Here is a 25,057-nt window from a genome sequence, read left to right as displayed (position 1 = left end):
AAAAATTATATCGAATTATTTGATAATTTGAGCAATATGAGTTGTAATGTGCTGACTTGAATATCCGATATGTTAAACGGCTAGTTGACCGATGTCACGACTCAAATTATAGGCCGGACTAGTACTAGGACTTGAGTCAACATAAGGCCCTCAAAGTCTGTAGTAAGCCTAATTAAATCCTTAACCCATCAGTAAGCCCATATTGAGCTCAATTTCAAGAAATCAACCAGACAGAGTCCGGCTATAAAAGGGACTATTCAACAGGGAGTTATTAATTCACATGACCTGTAATCTCAAAAAAAATACATTTGGGGAGCTCAGCTCACCCATCAATCATCCATAATCCAAAATACAATCAATAGGAGCTCAGCTTCCTCATCCATCATAAGTATCCAACCACACAATTACACATATCTAAAATTTATAGATTACAATACCAAATTGATGAATATTATAGTTCCAAACTAAATGACATGTTTCTACACATACGGAGGACTATAATTTATATTTAACAGTACAAAACATAAAATTAATAGCAAGTAAACTTGCGACGAATGAAAACAGGTTAAACTCAAGGAAAGAGCTCTCTTGTAACCTGAAAAAATAGTGAATAGGAGTGAGCTTTCGATTCAGAGAGTAAATGTTTATTTTACATACAATTTCTATAACTATGTAATTCTAATGCATCATTTGAGATGAAATGCATCATCTTCATACAAGTCATATAAATCACATAGAATCACATCAAAGATAATTTAGAGCACTCATACACCCGTATCAAGCCCATACTTACACATATATATATGGGGAGCTGATCCACCTACCCAGCTCTTTTAATCCAAGGCTTGCCAGCGAGATCAACTTGAGCCGAACTTTCGCTTAATAATCCATATGCGAGGGGTTAGTAAGATTAACTCAAAGCCGTACTCACCCAAACTTCCTCAAAAAAAACTAGGCCCTAAGCGAGACTAGCTCAAGCCGATTTGCCCGTCCTATCCATATCCATCACACCACACTACATGCACACCGACACACAAACACAGCTCTAGATTATCAAAATACAGCAACTAAAATAGTATTCATCAAGAACAAATACAATACAGGTCATGCCTAATATTTAACTCTCTCTCTCTCTCTCTCTCTCTCTCTCTCTCTATATATATATATATATATATATATATATATATATATAAGTGATGCATGAGCATACCAAAAATATAATAATATTGAAATTATAAATAAAATAAATATCTACTCACAATACTTTAAAGGTTACTGCAGTGGCTGGGCGGAGGAAGAAGGCTATCCTGGCTCACCTAAACAATATATCAAAGTTTATCAATAAACAACTTGAAACAAAGCTATAAAGAATCAAAAAATAGCCCTAAGGTTTTGTCGAAAATCCAACAGAATTTCCTCTATACCTAGAACCTACTCCACTTGCAAAAAGATCCAAATAACACTTCTAAATCTCAAATTCTCACAATCACATCTCATCAACATCATATGGCTCCTCCTGGGCTGACCAAAATAGTCAATACTTACAAATTTAAAAAATTATATGTTAGTCCCTATAATTAACATTTTATTATAAATCATTCAAACGAGCTCTAAAATTTCAAAAATTTTGCTCTGCAGTCCTTAGCAATATTACAAAGCTAATACAAATGGAATTATAATTTTTTAACCTCTCACAAATATTTTATGGATTTTTAATCTAAACTCGATACTAAATAACTAAAGAAACTTAGGGCTCGGGTTTACCTATGCCAATTCTGACTCTTGGAATGAGTCTGGGGCATCTGCAAATAGTGGGGCAACCTATAATTTTGATTCAGTTTTGAAATGGTTCCGACAGCTTATCTGCTCGATCTGAAATTATAGATCCGGGCGATGATCGAATTTTCCACAAAATGAAAGTACCTATGCGAAACTCACAACACCAGGGATTAGAATAAAATATTTACATATAAAATAATTATTTAAAAATTAGGAGTGTTACATTCTTCCTCCCTTATAGAAAATTCGTCTTCGAATTTTACACAAGGCAAAATAAAATTACAGGATTACATATTGAACAAGTATGGGTACTTGCTGCTCATGTTCCGCTCTGACTCCCAGGTGCATTTTTTCACTGACTGGCTCCTCCATAAAACCTTAATCATAGGGATGTATTTTGACCTTAGCTGCCTCACCTGGTAGTCCGCTACGGCGACTAGCTGCTCCTCAAAGGTCAGGTTCTCATTCAACTCTATTACATCTGGTTGTAGCATATGTGAAGGGTCAGGAACATACTTCCTCAACATGGAGATGTGGAATACTGGGTGGACATGAGAAATGCTTGGTGGTAACTACAACCGATCGGCAACTGTTTCAACTTTATCAATGACCTCAAAAGGTCCTATGTATCTAAATGCCAGCTTGCCTTCCTTCCCAAACCTCATGATTTCTTTCATCCGGGAGACCTTTAAGAATACATAATCACCCACTGCAAACTCTACATCATTCCGCCTAGGATCCGCATAGCTCTTTTGCCTGCTATAGTATCCTAGCTATCATCGTCATTTCATAGCAAAACTCATACCTCAAACCACTCCTTAATCTTTTTCTAACATCTTCAGTACTCACTATACCTCCAATGTGCTTAACTTGATATCTCATAACTTCCATTAGCTTTAGTGCTTAACTTTCCTTCATTGTGCCCTAACGTATCTCTTAGTGACTTCAGTCCCTATACCTTTGTTTCAACAATCTCTGCTTCCTACAGACATGACTTATGTTCCTTATCCTATAGTATCCTATGAGATGCTTTCCTGTAACACCTATCATATGCATTTTGTTCGACATCTTTACTTGTCCCATGACCTCAATGGTCAACACCTGTGCATCTTCTCACTCCCATGACACTTTGAATTTCCAATCTACCTTGTGTCATTAGTAAGGTCCTTAGACCAACTCCTATCCATCTTATGCATCTAGTCCTATAGAGCTCCATCCAAGTGCCAAGTGTACCCTACACCATCTATCAATATTGAAAAGTGAATTGGGTCTCTTCTCTTATATGACAAAAGTGTTTGTATTCCCCGATAACCTAGTTCATGCGACTTTATCATTTCCCACTCTTCTCTGGAATGGAAATATCTTGACTTCTTCCTAAAGCTTCTTATTATGTGACGTACTTTCTAACACATTGACACTTAAATCAAGATTCCACTACTCCTTGAATCTATCATCTCACCATAACTTGTTTTAAACTTGCCTTAGTGTGTCCCTAGCATACTTATTCTTCTTATTCTCATCATTATAACCAACTCTACTGAGCTTTTCTCCAGTCTTTTGAATCTTATCAACTTCCTTTTTCTATTTTTCTATTGTTAACATCCTTCCAACCTACTGTACTTATTCTTTAACCTTTGTTTTCTCTCACCCTTATACCTTTTTCTTTAAAGATGTCCATCCCATCATCAACTTTAACCTTCTTTTTATTTCTTAGTCCTATCTAGATTACCAGTTCCATTACTTATGGAATTCAAACCTTACAATTGGCTCCTACCAGCACATCTTTCACATTAGATAACATTTGTAATTGACCCTAGAAAATTCTTTTTGTGTCTCCTTTCCCAACTTAATCATTAGGACATTATCATTCCTACTACCCTTTGTAGGAAATTGCTCATCATAATTAAATAGGAGCCCTTGAAACTATAAGTTCCACCTGAACTAACATGGCTGTGGGAAATGTGTGCTATGCATTATTCTAGACAAGATACTTTACATGTTCATTCTCCTTAATATAACCACATATACTTCCTACAACTCTCCAAATTTCAGCCTCAAATTTTTCCATCAGTAATAATTTCATTCGCTGTAACTCATTAGCAAATAGTACTTCCTCCAGCTTATAGTTCGGAAGGGTTGTAAGCTCTGGTAACTAGCTTGATTTAACTCTTGTCACCTCTCTGATCGTCCTTTCATACTTAACATTAGGTATGCACTTATTGTCACTTCCTTTTAAAGAGAATGTGTACGGACTAGTGCCTACCAACTTCTTAAATACCGGGTCACCTCAACACAATTTCCCTTACTTATGTAGTCTTCTTGAGCCAAAAGCACGAGCTAAACTTGAAGAGAAGGAGAAATCTCCTCCTACAATCATTAGCACACTATTGTCTATAGAATAATGTTCAACCCATGTCTCTTGGTCATTTTCTTAAAATTTCATCATCTCTTCCTATAAGACATCAACTGCAATAATCCTTCTATTTTACCATCAATTTGCATGACATATCATCTTAAGATTTACTATCTTTACTTATACTCCATTTTTACCTTTTATGCTTACCCTCATTCTTTTGCATCCTTACATCTTAATGTATTTTAGAAGATACATCTTACTAACAAACTCTTCCAGAATTGATTCCAATCATACTTACTGCCATAACTCTTATCCTAGTACTTCTCAGTGACTTATGACTATTACTCATACATATTTCTTCTGGCTCTATCTCCTACTGCCATTCTGTCACTTATTTTCATTCATGTTTCCTTATTGTAACACCCCTATGTTCATTAGGTCAGTACATTCTACTGTAGTGAGCAGTGTCTGTTCAGACAGTCGGAATATCTAGATGTATGTCTGTATCATCTAGAAAAGCTATAAATAAAAATTAATAGCCAATACATGAAGGTGAAATTGAAATAAGAAAAACAAAGCATAAAGGGTTAAATGAGCCAAGGCCATAGCGATGGGTGATCAAACCGAAAAGTGACTGCGAGGTTAGTCGTAACCCTAATTTCGTATGGAACATTGTGACACTGCAGGCCTAGGAATAATTATGAAGCTAGTGAAAATGAGAGAACTACAAAAAAGAATTAAGAACAAGGTCAAATAATTGAATCAGGGTTCAGGAAGCAATTTAATGCTAATGGTAAACCAGATTAGACCGGTGAGGGACAATTTGGTCAATTCACCCTTAGAGGTGACTCTTGGCCTAAATGTCCAATAAAATATAGGGAATTAAATTATGAAAAAGAATTAAAAAGTGAAGAGGTGTGTAGAGAAAGAAAAGAAAATTTCAAATGTTAATTCTTTTATGACATCACTTCTTATGCAATTAATATTATAATTTTTAATATTAGAAAATTTAAGATAATTATGCATAAATAAAGTCAAAAATTAAAAGAAAATAAAAATTCCTTCTTCTTTTCCATCCATGCCATCCCTCTCCTCTCTCTTTTCTCTCTCTTTAAATTCCTCCATGGCCATATATTTTCAAGCTTTCAAAGCTTGAACTAACCCCATAAATCCCACAAATTTCCTAAGTAAATCTTGTAATTGAAGCTTGGTAAGGAGATTAGAACAAGAAATTAAAGGAAAACTTGAAGAAATTGGAGCTTAGGAAATTCAAGAAAAATGTAAGTTAATCAAATATGTTTCTACACATACGGAGGACTAGAATTTATATTTAACAGTATAAAACATAAAATTAATAGCAAGTAGACCTGCGAATAATGAAAGCAGGTTAAACTCAAGGAAAGAACTCTCCTATGACCTAGAAAATAGTGAACAGGAGTGAGCGTTCGACTCAGAGAGTAAGTATTTATTTTACATATAATTTCTATAACTATCTAATTCTAATGCATCATTGGAGATGAAATGCATCATCTTCATACAAGTCATATAAATCACATAGAATCACATCAAAGATAATTTGGAACACTCACATACCTGTGTCAAACCCATACTCACACATACATATATGGGGAGTTGATCCCCCTACCCAGCTCTCTTAATCCAAGGCCTACCAGTGAGATCAACTCAAGCTAGACTTTCGCTTAATAATCCATATGCGGGGGTCAGTGAGATTAACTCAAAGCTGTACTCACCCTGACTTCCTCAAAAAGGACTGGGGCCAAGCGAGACAAGCTCAAGCTGATTTGCTCGTCCTACCCATATTCATTACACGCATGTCGACACACTACATATATATATATATATATATATATATATATATATATATATATATATATATATGTGTGTGTGTGTGTGTGTGTGTGTGTGTGTGTGTGTGTCTATAAGTGATGCATGAGCATGCTAAAAGTATAATAATATTGAAATTATAAATAAAATAATACACTCACAACACTTTAAAATGTTATTACGATGGCTAGACGGAAAAAGAAGGCTGTCCCGGCTCATCTAAACAATATATCAAAGTTTATCAATAAACAACTTGAAACAAAGCTATAGATAATTAAAAGACAGCCCTAAAGCTTTATCGAAAATTCAGCAAAGTTCCCCTTATAACTGGAACTAACCCCATCTATAAAAAGGTTCAAATAACACTTTTAAATCTAAAATTCTCACAACCACATCTCATTAACATCATATGGCCCCTCCTGGGCCCTCCAAAATAATCAATACTCGCAAATTTAAAAAATTACATTTTACTCCTTATAACTAACATTTTATTATAAATCATTCAAACAAGCTCTAAAATTTCTAAAATTTTGCCCCGTAGTCCTTAGCAATATTACAAAGCTAATACAAAATGAATTATAATTTTATAACCTTCCATGAATATTTTATGAATTTTTAATATAAACTCGGTACTAAATAATCGAAGAAACTTGAGGTTCGGATTTACCTATACCAATTATATGACTCTTGGAACACGTCCGGGGTATCTACAAATGGTAAGGTAGCCTATAATTTTGATTCAGTTATGAAATGATTTCGGCAACTTATCTGCTTGGTCTGAAATTACAGATCCAGAAGACGATCGAATTTCCACGAAACGAAAGTACCTATGCAAAACTCACAATACCATAAATTAAAATAAAATATTTATATATAAAATAATTATTTAAAAATTAAAAGGCATTACAATCGAATTATCTAACCATTTTCACAATTAAATGATTCAATATTTGAACGCACTGTAGATATATAAATACATAAAGTATATCTAAAATGGTGGAGAATGGTCATGCAATTAAAAGAGTAGTGGTCTAAGCAATACATTATTATTAATATACAAGCAGGGAAAACAAATATAATATTGGATATATTAATTTAAAATTTTAATATCACCTTAAATGGCAAAACGTAACAGGAGCTGTGTATGCGTGTAATAGCCAATAAGCATTAGACAAAGGAAACTTGGCCACGTGTCAAACCCTCTTCGAAAATTTAATTGTACTTTTTTTAACTTATTTTAAGGGTTTATTTACATTTTAAGCAAAAAAAAAAAAGAAAGATAAAAGAGTGTAAAAAAAAAATAAAAAGCTTTAAAAAGTAAAAACAATGCGAGCCAATTTTCCCACTTATTGAATAGTAGATCCACTCACTGACTTCGACTTAAGTGCCCCACCTCCACTTCCACCGCCACCACCTCCACTTTCTCTTATCCTCTCTCTCCGTGATCCAATGTTACCTTTAACTCTTCACTCATAGACTGCCACGTGCACAATCACAGCGCAGTCTTGCTGCTTTCCATTTGATAACGTTATCTTTCACTAATTGGGTGATCTTCCCACGTGTCCTGCTCTTTTCTGTCTCATCTATGCATTGCTCCTGGACTACTTTTTTTTAATTGCTTCGTATTCATAAATAGAAGCAATTTTAAAATATATATATATATATATAAAGAAATTCAAATGACCACATTTTAATTTATAATTTATTTTATGAAAATATCGTAAAATTAAACAAGCAACATTCCTTTTTATTAAGGGTCACTTGTAAATTGTGAAAATATTATTTAAAAAATATGAAAAATATTTTAATTATATTATTGGAATTAATCCAAAATCAGTGAAGGATGGAAACTTTTGTATACTTCCTCCCTAAGACAAAAAAAAGCCAAGAAAAGCCAAGAACACTCGAGATATTATAAAAAGATTTTAGCGAGGAAGTTAATTAAAAGCGGTTAGAGTCGTGCGTGATTAAAATAATATGAGAGAAGGGCAGACATTACAAGAGAAAAAAATAAAGTTATATAAATTAATTATATGACTAATTATTAATGTATTAACAAATAATATGTAAAATATTATATATGAATAAAATGATGAGTAAATAATGTTTATTAAAATTTTAAAAACTATTCAGTATATTTACTTATTTATTAAAATTTTGGAAATAATTTTTATTTTATGGCAACGGTAAAATATATTATAAAAATATAATGAGTTAAATAAAAAATAATTTAATACGACTCGATTTATTTAGTGGTTGAATAAGAAAATTGATGTTAATTAATTAATTTAATCAGTTTAATTATTTAATAAAATTTATTTTTTAAGTATTAATATAAAGAATTAAATTCAACATTTTATAAAATATGTTTAAAACTAAAATCAGTTATGCTATCTTAATAGTTATTTTTTTTATTTCAAAATTAAAATCATTATTCATTCACTCAATACCTTAGCTGACTCAAATCTCCAATTCGAATCTAACAATACTATTTATTACTTTTTTTTATTATTATTTACAATAAACACATTAATTACCAAAATCTCAACATGATATAATAAAATGTTATCATCAATAAAAATAACTAAAGAAAAAAATTTAATAATTTTGTTTTTAAAAAAATATATTTATCAACAAAATTCAAATATTTAGTTAATTTTTTCTCTAAGTGAATTAAATAAAAACATTAAAAAATATAACATAATATATCAATTTTAAATTATTTAAAAAAAAAAAAAAAAAAAAAAACGTTTCAAGGCTACGGAGGATGGGAGAGCTCAGCGGCCAATAGTTTTTTTCTTTTTTAATCCTGTGATTTTAAAATTTTGTCTTTATTTGTTGGATTTGGATGCTCCGTTTGAGTGGTTCTGAACATTAGCAAAAGGCCTTCTTCTTTCTTTTTTTTTTTCTTTTTTTTTCTTTTCTTTTTTGCTTTATAATTTTGAATTTTCCTTTTTGTATATTCCTTTTTCTCATATAATTTACAGTTTTGGAATATACAGAAAGATGTGAATTCAGATGTGAAAGCAGTCATCGACAGTTGCCCGTCAAAGCTTGCTTTTTTCTTTTCTTATTTTTGCTTGGTGCCAAAAGAACTGTAACACTGCTTTCTCTAGAGATCCCATTGTGTGAGTTCTTCTTCTAGCTTTTTTTTTTTTCACTTATAGTAGTTGTTTTCGAGGTTCTGTCTTTCTAATTTGTCTCTGTAATTCTCTTATAGTAACTAACTATGGTTCTTGGTTTTTTTACAGAGGGCTTAAACAGAGCTCCCTTTGCTCTTCAATCCCCTTGAGAATTGGTCCGAGTTGGTTTTGTTTGGATAAAGCTCGTTTTCTTTTTGATCTTTCCCTCTAAAGACGAAGTGGTTATCTTTAAAAGGACAAAGTTTTTTTTTTTTTTTGGGTAAAATAAAGTTTTATTTTTGGGTAAAATAAAGTTTTATTTTTTATTTGTTAAATTATTAAGACTGTAGAAGGAGGGAAATTTTTTAGAACAGACTGATAGATAGCTAAGGAATCTTCTTCTGAACATGACTGTAGCATTACTATGGGTTGCCATTCCCAATGCAGAAGTTTCCAACTCCTTTGGGTTCTTCCATTCGGTACGGGTTTTAGATTCAGCCAAATTTGGTTCTGTGGATCGGAGTTTGCTGTTTAAGGGAAAAGCAAAAAAGGGAAGGAACCTGAAATGGAAGCCCAGCTCAGTGAACATAGATTTGGGGAATCCTTGTATAGGTAGTGGAAGCAAATTACCTGTAATATCGAGCATGGTAGCAAGTCCGGCAGGAGAAATGGCCGTCTCGTCTGAGGAGAAGGTATACAGTGTGGTGCTGAAGCAAGCAGCCTTGGTTAAAAGGCAATTGAGGTCTAGTGAGGATCCTGACGTCAAACCAGATATTGTGCTTCCAGGGACTTTGAGCTTGTTGAGCGAAGCTTACGATCGTTCTGGACAAGTTTGTGCTGAGTATGCCAAGACATTTTACTTGGGTTAGCTTTCTTCTTCTTTTGTCTCTTATATATGCATGTACATGTACCTGAATTCTAATTTCAGGTCGTTACTGGTGTTATTTCTTGCAACCTGTTGTTAGTGGAGATTCTATTCTCATCTGCTTATGTTTTTCTCTGCCAGGAACTCTGTTAATGACCTCTGAAAGGCGAAGAGCTATATGGGCAATATATGGTGAGTTAGATATTTGATTCTAATCCCTGCTCTTTATAATAAATTGAAGCAAGTGCATATAGTTTTAGTTATAAAAGGGCTTTGAGAATTTGGATGGGGTAATTCTAATCCTACTTTGTGTGTGTGTGTGTATTGAAATATAAAGGTTTTTAGTAGATTTTTAGAATTTTGGACATAATTGCAAGCTAGGCCAATTTTATTTGACAAGGACATGTTGTTTCATGTATCATGCAACATTCAATCCTGGTTGAGTTTGTGCTGAGATTGAGTGCATGCTGATATTGAATTCATATCTTATATAATATGAATCATATGAATTACAATTTTCTTTTTCTATGAAAGAGCAGTGTTTCAAATATAAATTCTGTTACTAAAATTTCATTTCCTTTTTCCTTTAATCCATGGCTGCACTATGAAACTCCACCCCCTGTGGGTTGGGAAGGTATTGTGGGGGAATAGCCTTCCACCATTCTGTCTACTTCCCTCCTAACCTTGATAAAGTTGAGATTTGATCTCAGCAATCTTGGGCTGCTCATTGAATTCACAGAGGTGAAGCACATTTCTTCCTCTTATCATAAACAAATGTATGAGGTACTGGCATTTAGTACCTTTAACCAAAACCTAATTTAGCAAAATATATCGAGTCCTCTTAACTGAATGTTCCATCCAAGGTTTTTTTTCCTTGTTTTTTTTGGGTTATTTGATCTTAAAAATTTCTCCTCTATGGTTAGTCTACAAATTGGAGAACACTAATAAACTCCTGCATAAGCAAAACTGGCAGATTCTGCCAGAATAAGAGACCAAAATCTGAATGGTTTCTATAGTTAGATACTCCAATTGCTTTCGCATGAAAGTCTCAGAAAAAATGCGTTCAAAATTGAACAATGTTCAGGTTTCCTAGTTGTTCCTTATATGACAAATATGAGTACATAATCCCTACATGGACCAGAACCAGTGTCCATACCATCAGATTCTAATTAAAAGGAAAGATGGATTTATAGAATTTCTTTTTTAATAGGCATAGAGGTAGGAGAATCAAATTCTAGAATACTGGTTGCCATCTTAAAAAGTACATAAAAATAAAAGAAGAGAAAGAAATGTTTTTCTTTTGTGTTTCTTATACTGCTCTCTGCACATGTAGTGTGGTGTAGAAGAACAGATGAGCTTGTTGATGGGCCTAATGCTTCACACATAACGCCAACAGCTTTAGATAGGTGGGAGGCAAGGTTGGAAGATCTTTTCCAAGGTCGTCCATTTGATATGCTTGATGCTGCTTTATCAGATACTGTCACTAAATTTCCTGTTGATATTCAGGTTAGGCATTTTTTTTGAAGTTAAATTATGTCTAGAAAAGAGAATAATTGTTAGAAAATAATTCTAGGCTTCATAATGTCATGAAGCCACAGATTATTTTCTAGTGTGCTTATGTTGTGCCAGTTCTGTGTTTGGTTCCAATTTTTATTCTTCAACTGGAATTTGAATTTGTGAATCATCCTTCAGTTCTTACATCTATGGATTTTGAAATTACTGAAAACTAAGGGTGTCTCATGCTGACATGCCAAATTTGCTTGACTTCTCTTTAGTAGTGGTTTTCTTTTTTTTTTTTTCTATTCACCATTTTATGTTTTCCTTTTCCATAATTTGGATTAAAAAAAACAAATATAAGAATAAATTAGACATGTTGCTTTAATGGCCATGGACTTGCGCATTTAAGTGTCTGTGTGTACATTTGAAGCTGGATTTTGTAGGCAGGGTCTACAAGTTGTTGATCATGTTTAGGGCAACTTTCTGCAGCCTATGGATACTCTCTTTGTGTTCCCTTTCTTAATATTTCATACTAGATTTTTCTCTTTTTTTTTCTGTCAAAATTATTTGCAGCTGCACCCTTTAATCAGAATCTTGATTTCATTTTTGGTTTTTATGAGGTTAATTCCAACCTGTTGATCATCCCCTTTGGTGCAATGGTGCAATTTCTCCTAGTAAATTGGATGATATTGCATGTCACACTAACCTTTTCTTTCTGATTCTTTTGATCTTTTGCTTCAGCCATTCAAAGATATGATTGAAGGAATGAGGATGGATCTGAAGAAGTCTAGATATAAGAACTTTGATGAGCTTTATCTTTACTGTTATTATGTTGCTGGGACGGTTGGATTAATGAGTGTTCCAGTCATGGGCATTGCACCTGAATCACAGGCATCAACTGAGAGTGTTTATAATGCTGCTTTGGCATTAGGAATAGCGAATCAGCTGACCAACATACTCAGGGATGTTGGAGAGGAGTAAGTACCTAGTGTTTCACGCTGCAAATTTCAATTCCCATTTGTAGTGTAGTGCCTGGAACTTGCCCAACAAAAAAAATGAAGAGTGCCTGGAGGCCTATGTAGGTGTTTCAGTTAGGAACGAGTCCTTGATGAATATAAATGAGTAAGACCTTAATTTCTAATATCAGAAGGGTTTTGAAAATAAAAGATATTGATATCCAGACAATGCACCTTGCAAGTTCTTTTTCCCTTTTCTCTTCCTCTATGTTAAATGATTGTAATCTGTTCGCTGGAATAGTATCTTACTTTTTTTTCTTTTTTTTTTCCTTTTTTTTCTCTGTTTATTGTGGGTGAGCTTTTTCCAGTGCAAGAAGAGGAAGGATTTATTTACCACAGGATGAGCTAGCACAGGCAGGGCTTTCAGATGATGACATATTTGCTGGAAAATTGACGGATAAATGGAGAAATTTCATGAAGAATCAGATTAGGAGAGCTAGGATGTTCTTCAATGAGGCAGAGAAAGGAGTAACAGAGCTGAGTGCTGCAAGTAGATGGCCGGTAAACCATCAAAATCCTTTGTCAATTGCAAATGGCACTGTGATAATCCCTGATTAAACAACAGTTAATCAGGGATACGTGCAAATATTCTGTAGTAGTTTCTATGTAGGTTATTCAATGAAGGGTTAGGGATTCAATAGCGATCATGGGTAGCATAGATGGCAGTATCATATCTTCTCAACCATCAACAGAAATTTTCCCGACCTCATTTAGGATCACGATCGATTTGTTCGCTTTATGATTTAGTTTTGGAGCATGTTATGTGCATTTACAACATATGCTGTTTCTTGGCATTGCAGGTATGGGCATCCTTACTCTTATACCGGCAAATACTAGACGAGATAGAAGCAAATGATTATGACAACTTCACAAAGAGGGCTTACGTGAGCAAAGCCACGAAGCTGGCTTTCTTGCCAATTGCATATGCAAGATCATTTGTTAGGTCATCAAGAATGTCATCTCCTATGACATCGCCATGATACATATATATATGGAACCATGAACATCAATTTCTAAATCATATACAGAAGAAAAGGATTAGGAAAAAAAGTTCATAATATGTACTTCGCAGCTGTATTCATAATGCAGCAAATATTCATTAAAAGTAATGATGATGAATTCAATTTATTTCAAGGCATGGAGTATTGGATGTTCAGTTATAATTTGAGCTTCTTAGTGTAGATAACAATAATATTATAAAATTTTAGGATTGAAGTTTAATCTAAATTAAAACATCATCCTCATAATTTTATAATAAATAACAAGAGGGTAATGCAGCGTAAAAAGTTGACAATCTTGATTTTCGAGATCCACACTGGTGCTAGATGTGAGGCCCCACCCCACTCCACTCCACAATGGTACCAAGTGCAGCAATCAGGATTCCAATTCTTCAGCGGTACGTGTCTCATATTAAGGGGGCGTGCACACTAGGTTTACGGTTCTTGAAAAATCGTAGCTAATTGACAAAAATCGTATCAAATTAAATTTATTTTAATATTTTAATTTAATTTTAATTTTTTATTAAGAATCAAATTAAAATTATATCAAAATTCAATTAAAATCATATCGAATCATAAATTAAATTTATATATATATTTTTTTATATTTTTTTAGATATATTATATATTTTCAATAAAATTATACATATTTATATATATATATATAATCATGAATTAAATATAATATAATATTATATTTTATTTTTTATATTTTCTTTATAATTTTAGTTATAAATATATTAAATTATTTTATAATTCTTAATTATAAATATACTATTATCTTTTATATATATATATATATAAATTTTTAATTATATTTATATCTTATAGTTAAATATTATATGATTAATAAATAATTAAAATGTATATTATATAATATATTTATATTATTATATTATATAATATATTTAATCATAAATTATATATATACACCTTAAGTATAACTAAAAGATATATTATATGATATATTATGTATTAATAATCAAATTTAAAATTTAAATACTAATTTAAGAATGACTTTTTAAGGAAATAATGATATAAAATTGTTTTAAAAACTAATAATCCAATCAGAACCGTACTAAACCGAATCGAAACTGAAGAACTGAGAATTATATTGAACCATAATCAAAATAATGAAAAATTGAACTGGAACTATTTTAAAATTTTAATTCGATTCTGATTCCTAACCAAATCCCAAGCTGAACCAAAATTGGAACCAAACGCCCTTAGTGTACAGCTTCATTTGACAAAAAAACAATTTTCATCCTATTTCATATTATCTAATGTATTTTTATTCTTAATTAGTTGTAGCTTATTTTTTTATTAAATTTTAAAATATTATTCTTATTTAATTTATATGTTTTTTAAATAATTTTCTTACTCGTATTAAAATTTTATTCAAGTTTTAAGAATTATTCAATTAAATTTTATTTTTTTATTGTTTATTCTTAGTAAGTGGGTCAATCAAAGCTCAATAAAATAAAATACTAAAAAAATCGAATAGATAAAATCCAAAAAAAGCAGTTGTACTAGTAATTGTATGGGAGAACTCACGTGGCAACCACCATATAATATCATATATTCATACCTCTATAAGACTCTGCACCCTTTAAGACTTGAAATTAAGAAGATTTGTGCTGTTATGGAATGGAGGATGACATGCATATGGGGGTTACAACTTACAGCATATACCAAACTATTTCAGCTATAAAATCAAGTGTTTTTGGATATCATAATAAGCAAAAGACTAGAACCCTTCTCTTGGCTAAAACATACACAAGGATTAGAAAATGGTAGTGAAGGTTTATGGTCCAGTGCAAGCTGCCTGCCCACAGAGGGTATTGGCTTGCCTTTTGGAGAAGGATGTGGAGTTTGAGATTCTTCATGTTGATCTTGCTTCTGGAGAGCACAAACGGCCTGACTTCCTTCTCAAACAGGTATATAGACAAGACACAAGATATATATTAGATCTATCTATTAAATATATGATCTGCATATTTATATTTTAAAACTACAGAAGATAAATCTAATAAAAAATTTTCCCTTTTTACATGTTGCTCAGCATCAATGTTTATTGCTTGTTCTGATAACGATGTCATTTTTCTGTTTCTAATCCCAGCCATTTGGGCAAGTTCCTGTCGTGGAGGAGGGTGATTTACAGCTTTTTGGTAAGACCGTCTTATCCTTAACTTATTTCCGACCTTTAAAAAAAATATATTTTTAGGCAATTTTTTACAATAAATAAATAAATATATATAATTTTTCTAATACAAATATATACATACATAACGGAAGCTGTGATATCTCAAAGAAAAAAATTATAATCGAAATATAATTAATTAAAATAATTGAAAATCAATAAATTAATATTCAAGAAAGTAGAATATATTAATAATAAGATTTTATATGTAATTATACTAATTTAGACTCTATTTATTTTAAAAAAATAATTTATATATTAAAAATATTTTTTAAAAAAAATTTATTATTTGATTGTAATATTAAATTAATTGTATGTGTTTATTATTATTATTATTATTATTATTATTATTATTATTATCAAAATATAAAAAAAGTAATACACATTTTAATAAAATTATTAAAATTTAAAACATAAAAAAATAATTTTCTCTTTTAAAATGATTTAATTTTTTACCAATTTTTTTAAATATTTTAAATATTAAAAAATATATAAAAAAACATTTTCCGTAAAATAAACATGAGTTAATTTCAAAACTGAAACACAACCCCTCTCAACTTATACAGGCGTTTATTTTGTTATAAAATTAAATAAAAAATAGTAAAAACTATTTGCAATTTGCATCTATTTTCCGTTTTTGATGTTATAAAAATAAATATTTATGTATTGGAAATTGCCATTAGAATCTAGGGCAATCATAAGGTACTACGCAGCGAAATACGCAGACCGTGGGCCTAACCTAGTTGGAAAGACATTGGAAGAGAGAGCTCTAGTGGACCAATGGCTGGAAGTGGAAGCCCACAACCTCAACGATTTGGTGTACAATCTGGTGTTTCAACTTGTGATCTTGCCAAGGATGGGGCAGCCAGGGGACTTGAAGTTAGTCCACAGCTGCGAGCAGAAGCTGGAGCAGGTGCTCGATGTGTATGAGCAAAGATTGTCCAAGAGCAAGTATCTTGCTGGAGATTCATTTACTCTTGCTGATTTGAGCCATTTGCCTGGAATTAGATATCTGGTGAATGAAGTTGGAATGTGCCATTTGGTGAGAGAGAGGGAGAATGTTAATGCTTGGTGGCAGGATATTTCAAGCCGTCCAGCTTGGAAGAAATTAATGGAACTTGCTGGTTTCTAGTTGTTGGGAATTATTTGCTACTTGCTAGCACTAAATTAATATGTATCTCTCTGTATTTGAAGGAAGAATGGCTCCTGTTCTGTGAAATATACATAATTTCACTTATTACCCAAGCAGCTTAATTACTTGTTTACAAACGCAGGCGATGTTTGCACCCCCCAACCCATTTCTGCATTGTGGACTGCATAGTGCATGCGACTTATTATGTATATATATATAACAAAGCTTATTAATATTATTTTAATTATATTACTTAATCCACTTTTTTAAAAAGTATAAGTTTAGTATTAATCACATTTATTAAGTATATAATTAAATTCACTGGATTTTTCTTTTAAATCGCAGATAAGAGTTGCTTATCCAATGATGATACTGTTATATATTGGATTCCAGACATCCGCTTGAGGGATATCCCAAGTTTTATCAGAACTGCAGATCCCAAAAACTTTATGCTAAATTTTCTAGTCTCAGAGACTGAAAGAGCTCAAAAGGCCTCATGCTATTGTCTTCAATATATTTGATTTGTTAGGGCATGAGGTTTTAGCTGCACTGTCAGCATTTACCTCCTGTCTACTCCATAGGCTCCCTTCAACTTCTTCTCAATAAGGTGAAAGATGGTGGGCTGAAGTCCACTGGATCAAAAAATTAATAGAAAGAAGAATCTGGGTGTCTTGAATGGCTCGATTCAAAGGAACCCAACTCAGTTATGTGAGTTTATTTGGAAGAATGATTGTCATGATAATTGACAAATTGGTAGAGTTTGCTTGGATACTTGCTGCTAGCAACAAAAACTTTTTGTGGGTCACCAGGCCTAACCTTGTTGCCGACCGCGGTTCTCCTGCCGAAGTTTGCGACATTGATGAGAGAGAGGCTTTTTAGCAAGTTGGTGCCCTCAGGAACAAATGCTAAGCCACCCAACCAGTGGGGGCTTCTTAGCAGACAATGGATGTAACTCAACACTTGAAATTAAAGCATTTGGGTTGCCAATGATTTGATGGCCTTGCTCTGCAGAACAACAAATAAATTGCCGATACTGCTGCATAGAATGGGGCGTAGGCATGGAAATGAGCGGTGATGTAAAGAGATACGAAGTTGAGAGGCTTGTGGAAGAGTTAATGGACGGAAAGAAGGGAATGGAAATGAAGATGAAAGCCATGGAATGGAGCCAGGAATTTGATAAATTTTGTTTTACTTAATTAAAAGAAAAATTATATGCAATAATAATTTATTTATTGAGAAAGAAAATAAAATTTTCAACATATAATTGAGTGAAAAAAAAACATAATTTTATAAACAGCTATAATATTAAATTTACTATTGTCCTCAATGAATTTTTATTTTTTGAAAGCTTTTCAATATATTTAATCAAATAATCATGTGCAACTGATCTCCCATTCAATTTTACAATCGAGTTTTTATAATTTTCATCGTAGAATTACAAATATAACTAATAATATTAATACTAATTTCATAAGGAAATTAAATAATCTAATAGATATAATAGATTTTTCTTCGTTTGAATTTGTTTTTTAGCGAGATCATTTTTAATTTACCTTATAAAATTGAGCTTGTTCACTAATTTTATTGACACAAAAAAAAAGTCAATTGTTATAAAATGAGAGAAAAGAATAACAAAAATAATATTTTAGATAAATAAATTGTGATTTTGTGAATATGATAAATAATAGATATAAAAATTAGAAAAGAAATAGTCATAGAGAAAAAAGATATTATTTTTAGAGTTTAATGGATAGATTTTGACTTTTTTATATTTTATTATTTATTTTAAAAAATTAAAATATTGAGTACTTTTATAAGGAAAAATAAAATATTTAGTATTTAGTGTGAATATCTAATAAATTTAAATTTATTAAATATAATAATATTTTTAAAAATTTTAATGGGGTCAAAAAAATAATTTGTGGTACTATATAAGTAGTTTAATATATAGCGAAAGGTTGCGTTCCTTGCTGAATGTGGGTTCTTATTCCTCCCCACTTCTGGTGGGGTGTACATATATTTTCTAGCTATTGATTTGTTAGCAAGAAATGCTTCAGTGCGAGGGTGTAGTTTTTGTCCTGTTTTAATCTTTTGTTTTTGCTATTGTAGTTGTTTTTTAAAGGCAGATTTCGTGATTATGGGTTTTTTTTTTTTTTATTTGCCTAGGTTGTGGTTGCATGTAGGTATTTTGCTATGACTATGGTCTCCAAATTAAGTCAGATGCTTTGTAAAAACCTCCATTAATCAAGTCAGTGTGAGGATTCAGTGAGTTGGTGGCAGCTCGTAGGGTGACTAATGAAGGTTTCTTACCTGGAAGGTACGAGTCAGTTGCCAAAAAGTAATGTCTTCTTCTCAGTTTCTCTGCTCTTTTCCTGTGTTTCTCTTATTTGAGACCTTTTATTGTTAGGTGTTTCGCCGTGTATGACCCAAGCATCGTGTGTCAGTTTGCTTTAGTCTCTTGCCGATGAAAGCTTAAAGATGAAATGAGACTTGTTTTGCAATTAATCTCCTTCTCGTCCTCAAGTTGGCAGCCCTTGTGTGTCAAGATTTTTTGAGTTCAGAGTTTTTCGGATGGGTTACCTGCCTTAGTTAGCTTTTTAACAAATGTGTTGGGTTTCTGTTCACTTAGACTTATTTCTTTTAGCCCTCGGGGCTTTTTTTATAATAGACTATTTATATTGGGCTTCAAATCCCTTAATTATTAATAAAGATCTCTTTATCTCTGAAAAAAAAAATATCCAATGGCAGCTTAATTTTTTTTTTTTTTATGACAACATCCTTCTATCAAATTTTTCTTGCCTGTGAGGGTGAGTGATTATTCAATATATTTGATATATATATATATATATATATATATATATATATATATGATTATTTGAGGTTTAATTCTTTATTTCTTGAAGAATTCATAGTGAGTGATAGAAGACCACCAAAAATATTCTAAAATTTATTGAGGATTTATAGTTCCTCTTTGTAAAACCTTGCACTTGCCTGTATTTTTTCTAGCTATGGAATGCAGACTATCTTAAGGGAAATAGACGGAAAAATTTTCAACAATTGAGGGTAAATAAGTAATTTTATTAATTAGAAAAATATTTAAAATTTTGTCATCAAAAAATTTGAGTTTTCAAATAAATATTTTTTTTCATTTTTACAAATCAAAACCAGAAAAATTAAAGTGTATATATTTAAAAATTTGAAAAAAATTTAATTATTTTTTTAAAATATCAACGGTGATACTTCTATGTTGTAAAATGAAGGGCCAAATGACACCTATTTTTACTACAAAATCTTTATATATACGTGTATTTATTTAAATTAATTTTTTATAAATTTAGTTATTAACTCATATTTTTGATAAAATTTTAAAATCAAATAAACTTATAATAGCATTTTATCAAGATAAAATTACATAATCACGCGTTGTTAATTGATAAAGAATTATTTAGTCACTTATATAAAAAAGATATATCTAATAATATTAAAATATTATAATCTTGATAACTTTTAAAGTCAATTCAATTATAATATATTAATATTATATATTTTTTTTAATAATATTTGATTATTTATTTTCTCTATATTAACTCTAGAAAAAAATTTTAAATTCACAATGGAATATCAATCTCATAAAATGATAATAAATTTCATATAAAATGAACAACTTGTCACGACCCGATCCCATGGGCCAGACCGGCACTAGGACTTAAGCCGGCATAAAGCTTACAAAACCCGTAGTAAGCCTTACTGTTCTCAATCCATAACAAATGTCCAAAAACTTAGGCCCAACATGTAAATAAAATAAAATATTTTTATTCAGGTCAATCCAATCTGATAATCATAAAAAACTGAAGTCAGAGGAACCCTGCTCAACCCTGATACCATCACTTACAAATTGTTTAAATACCATACAAATCTTCATTTATTAATCTCAAAAATTTAAATTAACATGATTTCTAACAAGGCCCATTCTACTACTACCACATGCGAAGTTCTAGATTTCAAATTTAGAAAAAATAATAAAATAATTAAATAATCGACGTTAAACCTGCAAGGAAGAAAGCAGGTTGCTCTGCAAAAGAACTCCTCCTATAGTCTGAAAAAAATAGGTGAACAGAAGTGAGCGTTCGACTCAAAGAGTAAAATATAAATTTTAACCACAATTTCTATAACTATCTAAAGCTAATGCATCCTAAAGAGTGGAATGCAATTGTAACACACTCACTGTAGCAATTCCGCACATTCTACTGTTTCGGTGACTGGTATCGGTCCGGACAGCTAGAATGTCTGAAAAAAATATTTAAACTAAAGTGAGGAACCATAATTAACTCAAATATTAATAAGAAAAATTTAGAAAAAATTTTAAAAATAAAATACAACCAAATTAAATGAGCCGGTGCCCTAGCGATGGGTAACCCAGTAAAAAGTTGCAGACTTCGCAGCTTGGAGCCCTAAACCCTGGAGAAAATTCATAAAATATTTTTTGAGACTCCAGAGAAGAGTTATTGAGGTTTCTAAGGCATTATAATACAAAGAAAATGCTTAGAAAATTTTTCAATCGGTACATACAATTTTAGTCTGTTAAGCCAAACGGAGGGCATTTTGGTCATTTCGTCTTCAGAGATGATTTTTGGCCGACTTGTCCAGTTAAGTAAATAATTATTATAACATAAAATGTGAATAAATATTGCTAAAAATTTAATTGAAAATGAGTAGAAAAGAAAATGAAAGAAAAAATGAAAGAAATTGGGAATTATGACATCACATGATGTCACTAAAGCACTTCCACCCAATCACATTTTGACACCTCATTATAAACCCAATTAAAGGAGTTAAATGGGATGAAAAATAAAAAAGAATTCTGCTCACTTCTTCCTCATTCCAGCCGTAACACATCCTCTCCCTCTTCCACCATTAACAAACTTCACCCAAGCTTCATCTCATCTACCAAATCACCTCAAAAGCCCATCTTTCCTTCACAAAAACTTGTCATTACCACTAGAGCAAGCTTAGGGCAGCAATTAGAAGAAGAAAAAGTGAGGTTTACCATGCTTAGAAGTGAAGCTCCAAAGAGGTTAGTGCACTAACCATACCCTTTATCTTTCCTACGCATGAAAAGCATGCTTGATTAAGTTGAAATGGCATGAAAAAAAAAAGAAGAAAACTTGGAATATGTTGAAGTTTCAATTTGTGGCATCCCTAGGAAGTAAATAAATTTGATGGTTTTGATGATTTTGTTTTAGTTAGTAAAGATGATTAATGAAGTTTAAGGCATTAGAAATCAAATTGCATGGATGTATGATTGAGATTGAAATTATAAGTTAGGGTTTTGACCTAACTTAGTTTTTGTATTATTGCTTGGAATTTGATGATATTGAGATGATTTAATGACCATTAGAAGTGCCAAATATGTCAAATGAAGTTTGTGGAGTTGGGAGAATTGAATTTGGTAGTGTTGATTCTTATGCAGGAAATTCAGACTTTTGAGTCTAATGTATTGTTTGAGCCATAAATGGAGTTATATAGGTTCAATTAGTGCAAGGCCAATTGGACATGAAACTAGACATATAATGACACAATTTTGGTGAAGAAACCCTGCCCAGAAAACCAAATTAAGTTGACCTAAAAATTACCCTAATCCGGGTGACTTGTATTCTGCCTGGGCAAAATAACCAAATGAACAATGTTTATTCATTTGGTTATAACTCAATGTAAAAAGGTCCAATTGATCTAAAATTTTACCAGCAGATAGCTGAGACATAGCCCAACAACTTTCATGGAGAACACAAATTTAAATTCTGACCATAACCTAATCAAATTTCCAACCAAATTTAGGTCACCAAATCTGGCAGAACCAAATTGCCCCAGAAATTCTGGGTACATGTCAATCCGATCAGTTATGGTAAAATGATTATAATTTGAGTTACAAAACTCCAAATGGAGTGATTCAAAAAAAGAAATGTAACTAGACATAATAAGAAACAACTTTCATGAAGGCAATTTTATCAAATTCCTATTGTACAAATGACCAATGGAACAGTAAACCTAGGATATGAAATCTGAAAATTTTAAATAACATAAGATAAGCTTTGAAATGGTATTGGAAATCAATACCAACAAAAATAAAATACAAAATGTGATATCTTGGTGAACTTAGGTTCAATAAATTTATTATGTATTAAAAAGTCAATAATTTAAGTGAATAGTAATGTGAATAGTAATACAAAGACACAAAGTGTAAGAACTATATTGTTAAAGGGAAAATAAGGCCATAAATTTGAAATCCATGAAATGTTCATGGATTGCTTAAAACAAGAAAAGTAAGCCACCTAATTGATGTGAATAAATAGTTAGGGCTTATATGCCCATCACAAATAGAATTCATAAAATGAATAAATGAGAAAGGAAAAATGTTTGAATACAATGGTACATGTGAATCATTGTTTTGAGTTATGATCAATATGAATAACATAATGAATGAATAAATGAACCATATTAATATATGAATGAGACATTAGTTCTCATTATTGTAGAAAGGAAAAGTATTTTGAGTACAATAGTATAAAAGGATAAATTATGTGAATTGTGATCATATAAATGATCAAATGAATGTATAAATTATAATTGAAATTTATCATGAAATAATGAAGTCATAAAACACAATATATTAATATTTAATGATATTATGTGCCATTGTATTGCCTAGACATGTGTGTCAGATTAGATAGTTTGGCATGCCAATAGGGTATTGTTATAACAGTACTGTGAAAGGTTTTATGCTTGTATTCATGGCTTTATGCCCGTATTCATGGCTTTATGCCTGTACTGATGGCTTTATGCCCGCACTCATGGCTTTAATGCCCGATTATGTGTTATCATGGCTTTTTAGCCATACTAACTGCATACGTGGTTGACGTTCTGCTTCCCATGGTATGATGGCCCGAGGCACCGCGGTGTCCAGTGCCAACGACCCTTTATCCAGTTTAGTCAGCCTGTCGTAGGTTAATTGGGCAGTCTAATTTATTAAAATAAGATATAAATATTAGCAATTGAAAATGCTAGAAAGTAAATAAATGAAAAGAAATTCTGAAACAAATTAGATTAGCTCCAAAAATTTGTTCCTTAGAATGATCTGAAGTAAATTAAACTAGTTCTAAAAATTTTAAATATTACGAAATGATTGTAAACAATTTAGAAAGTATAAAAAAAGTGATAAAAAACTAGTAGAAAAATTATAACTTATATAACAATACAAATGTGACTTTCATAAGAATATAAGTATAAGTATAAATTTTAGATTTATTTGTACATGATATAAATGATTATTGTAAACTTATGAAAGAAGTTATTATAAAGAGCAACATAAAGGACGAAAGATATACTGTATGAAAAATTTCATATGAACCCAGTAAAATTCTTGAGTATAAAAAATATACTCTAATTATTTTTACTTATTATATTATTTTCTTATTATATTATTGCACCACTAAGCAGCAATGCTTAGCGCGATGGATTTGTTTCCTCGCGCAGATACTGAAGGTAAAAACCCAGTGGACATTAGACTGGAGAATTTAGAGTCTAGATTTGTAGAAGTATCAGAAGTGTACAAGGTTATCACTTTCTTAATAATGCAAGTAGATAGGGCCCATATAAGTTATTTTATGTATTTTGTACATTATTTAAATTATGAACTTGTGTAATTAGTTTATATATCATGTAAATTTACGTAATTTGAACATTTTTACATATGAATTGAGTATGAATGGAAATGTATGGAAATAATTATGAAATTGAAATGTATGGATGAGATATGAAATATGAGAAAATTATGAGAATGATTGATGAGATAATTATGACTAGCATGGATAAGATTTTATTTTGAAAATATTATTGAATTTCAAATAGGTGAATATTGAAATGCGCCAAATAATAATAAAATAGGGAAAACTCAGCTGGTTTCTCCATAGAAAGATAATTGATATTAAAAGACAATAACTTGAAAATGATTAAAGAAATAAAATAAGATAAGTTAGGGTGTTCCGGCATCGAGTGTGATATGCCTTGCTCAGCTACACTGTAGACGGGTAAGGGTTGTTATATTTATTGGTATCAGAGCGCGGTTTAGGCGTTTCTGGACTTAGATAGACTGCATATCATGCATTGCATTCATAAGAGTTAAGGTGACACTACTGCAAATCTGTATTTCCTGTTTATTTTATATTAAGGTATGGAATAAGAGAGTGAAGA

At 31.4% G+C, this 25,057-nt stretch overlaps 2 protein-coding genes across 2 annotated transcripts; both read left to right on the top strand.

The window, feature by feature from the left end:
- The first annotated feature begins 8,677 nt into the window (after positions 1-8,677).
- LOC110637173 (phytoene synthase 2, chloroplastic) lies at positions 8,678-13,614 on the top strand. Its single transcript, XM_021787148.2, has 7 exons — positions 8,678-9,108; positions 9,232-9,966; positions 10,109-10,159; positions 11,301-11,473; positions 12,206-12,441; positions 12,789-12,981; positions 13,281-13,614. The coding sequence occupies exons 2-7, from the start codon at positions 9,510-9,512 to the stop codon at positions 13,458-13,460; spliced, it is 1,290 nt and encodes a 429-aa protein (XP_021642840.2). The 5' UTR covers positions 8,678-9,108; positions 9,232-9,509; the 3' UTR covers positions 13,461-13,614.
- Positions 13,615-15,225: 1,611 nt separating this feature from the next.
- On the top strand, positions 15,226-16,928 carry LOC110637193 (glutathione S-transferase F11). Its single transcript, XM_021787187.2, has 3 exons — positions 15,226-15,415; positions 15,598-15,646; positions 16,362-16,928. Exons 1-3 carry the CDS (start codon positions 15,269-15,271, stop codon positions 16,808-16,810), a joined length of 645 nt encoding a protein of 214 aa, XP_021642879.2. The 5' UTR covers positions 15,226-15,268; the 3' UTR covers positions 16,811-16,928.
- Positions 16,929-25,057: the final 8,129 nt, after the last annotated feature.

This window comes from Hevea brasiliensis, chromosome 16 (genome assembly GCF_030052815.1).
Source record: "Hevea brasiliensis isolate MT/VB/25A 57/8 chromosome 16, ASM3005281v1, whole genome shotgun sequence".
Taxonomy (NCBI): domain Eukaryota; kingdom Viridiplantae; phylum Streptophyta; class Magnoliopsida; order Malpighiales; family Euphorbiaceae; genus Hevea; species Hevea brasiliensis.
Note: the sequence above shows the minus strand (reverse complement) of the source record. Positions and strands in the feature narration are given on the sequence as shown.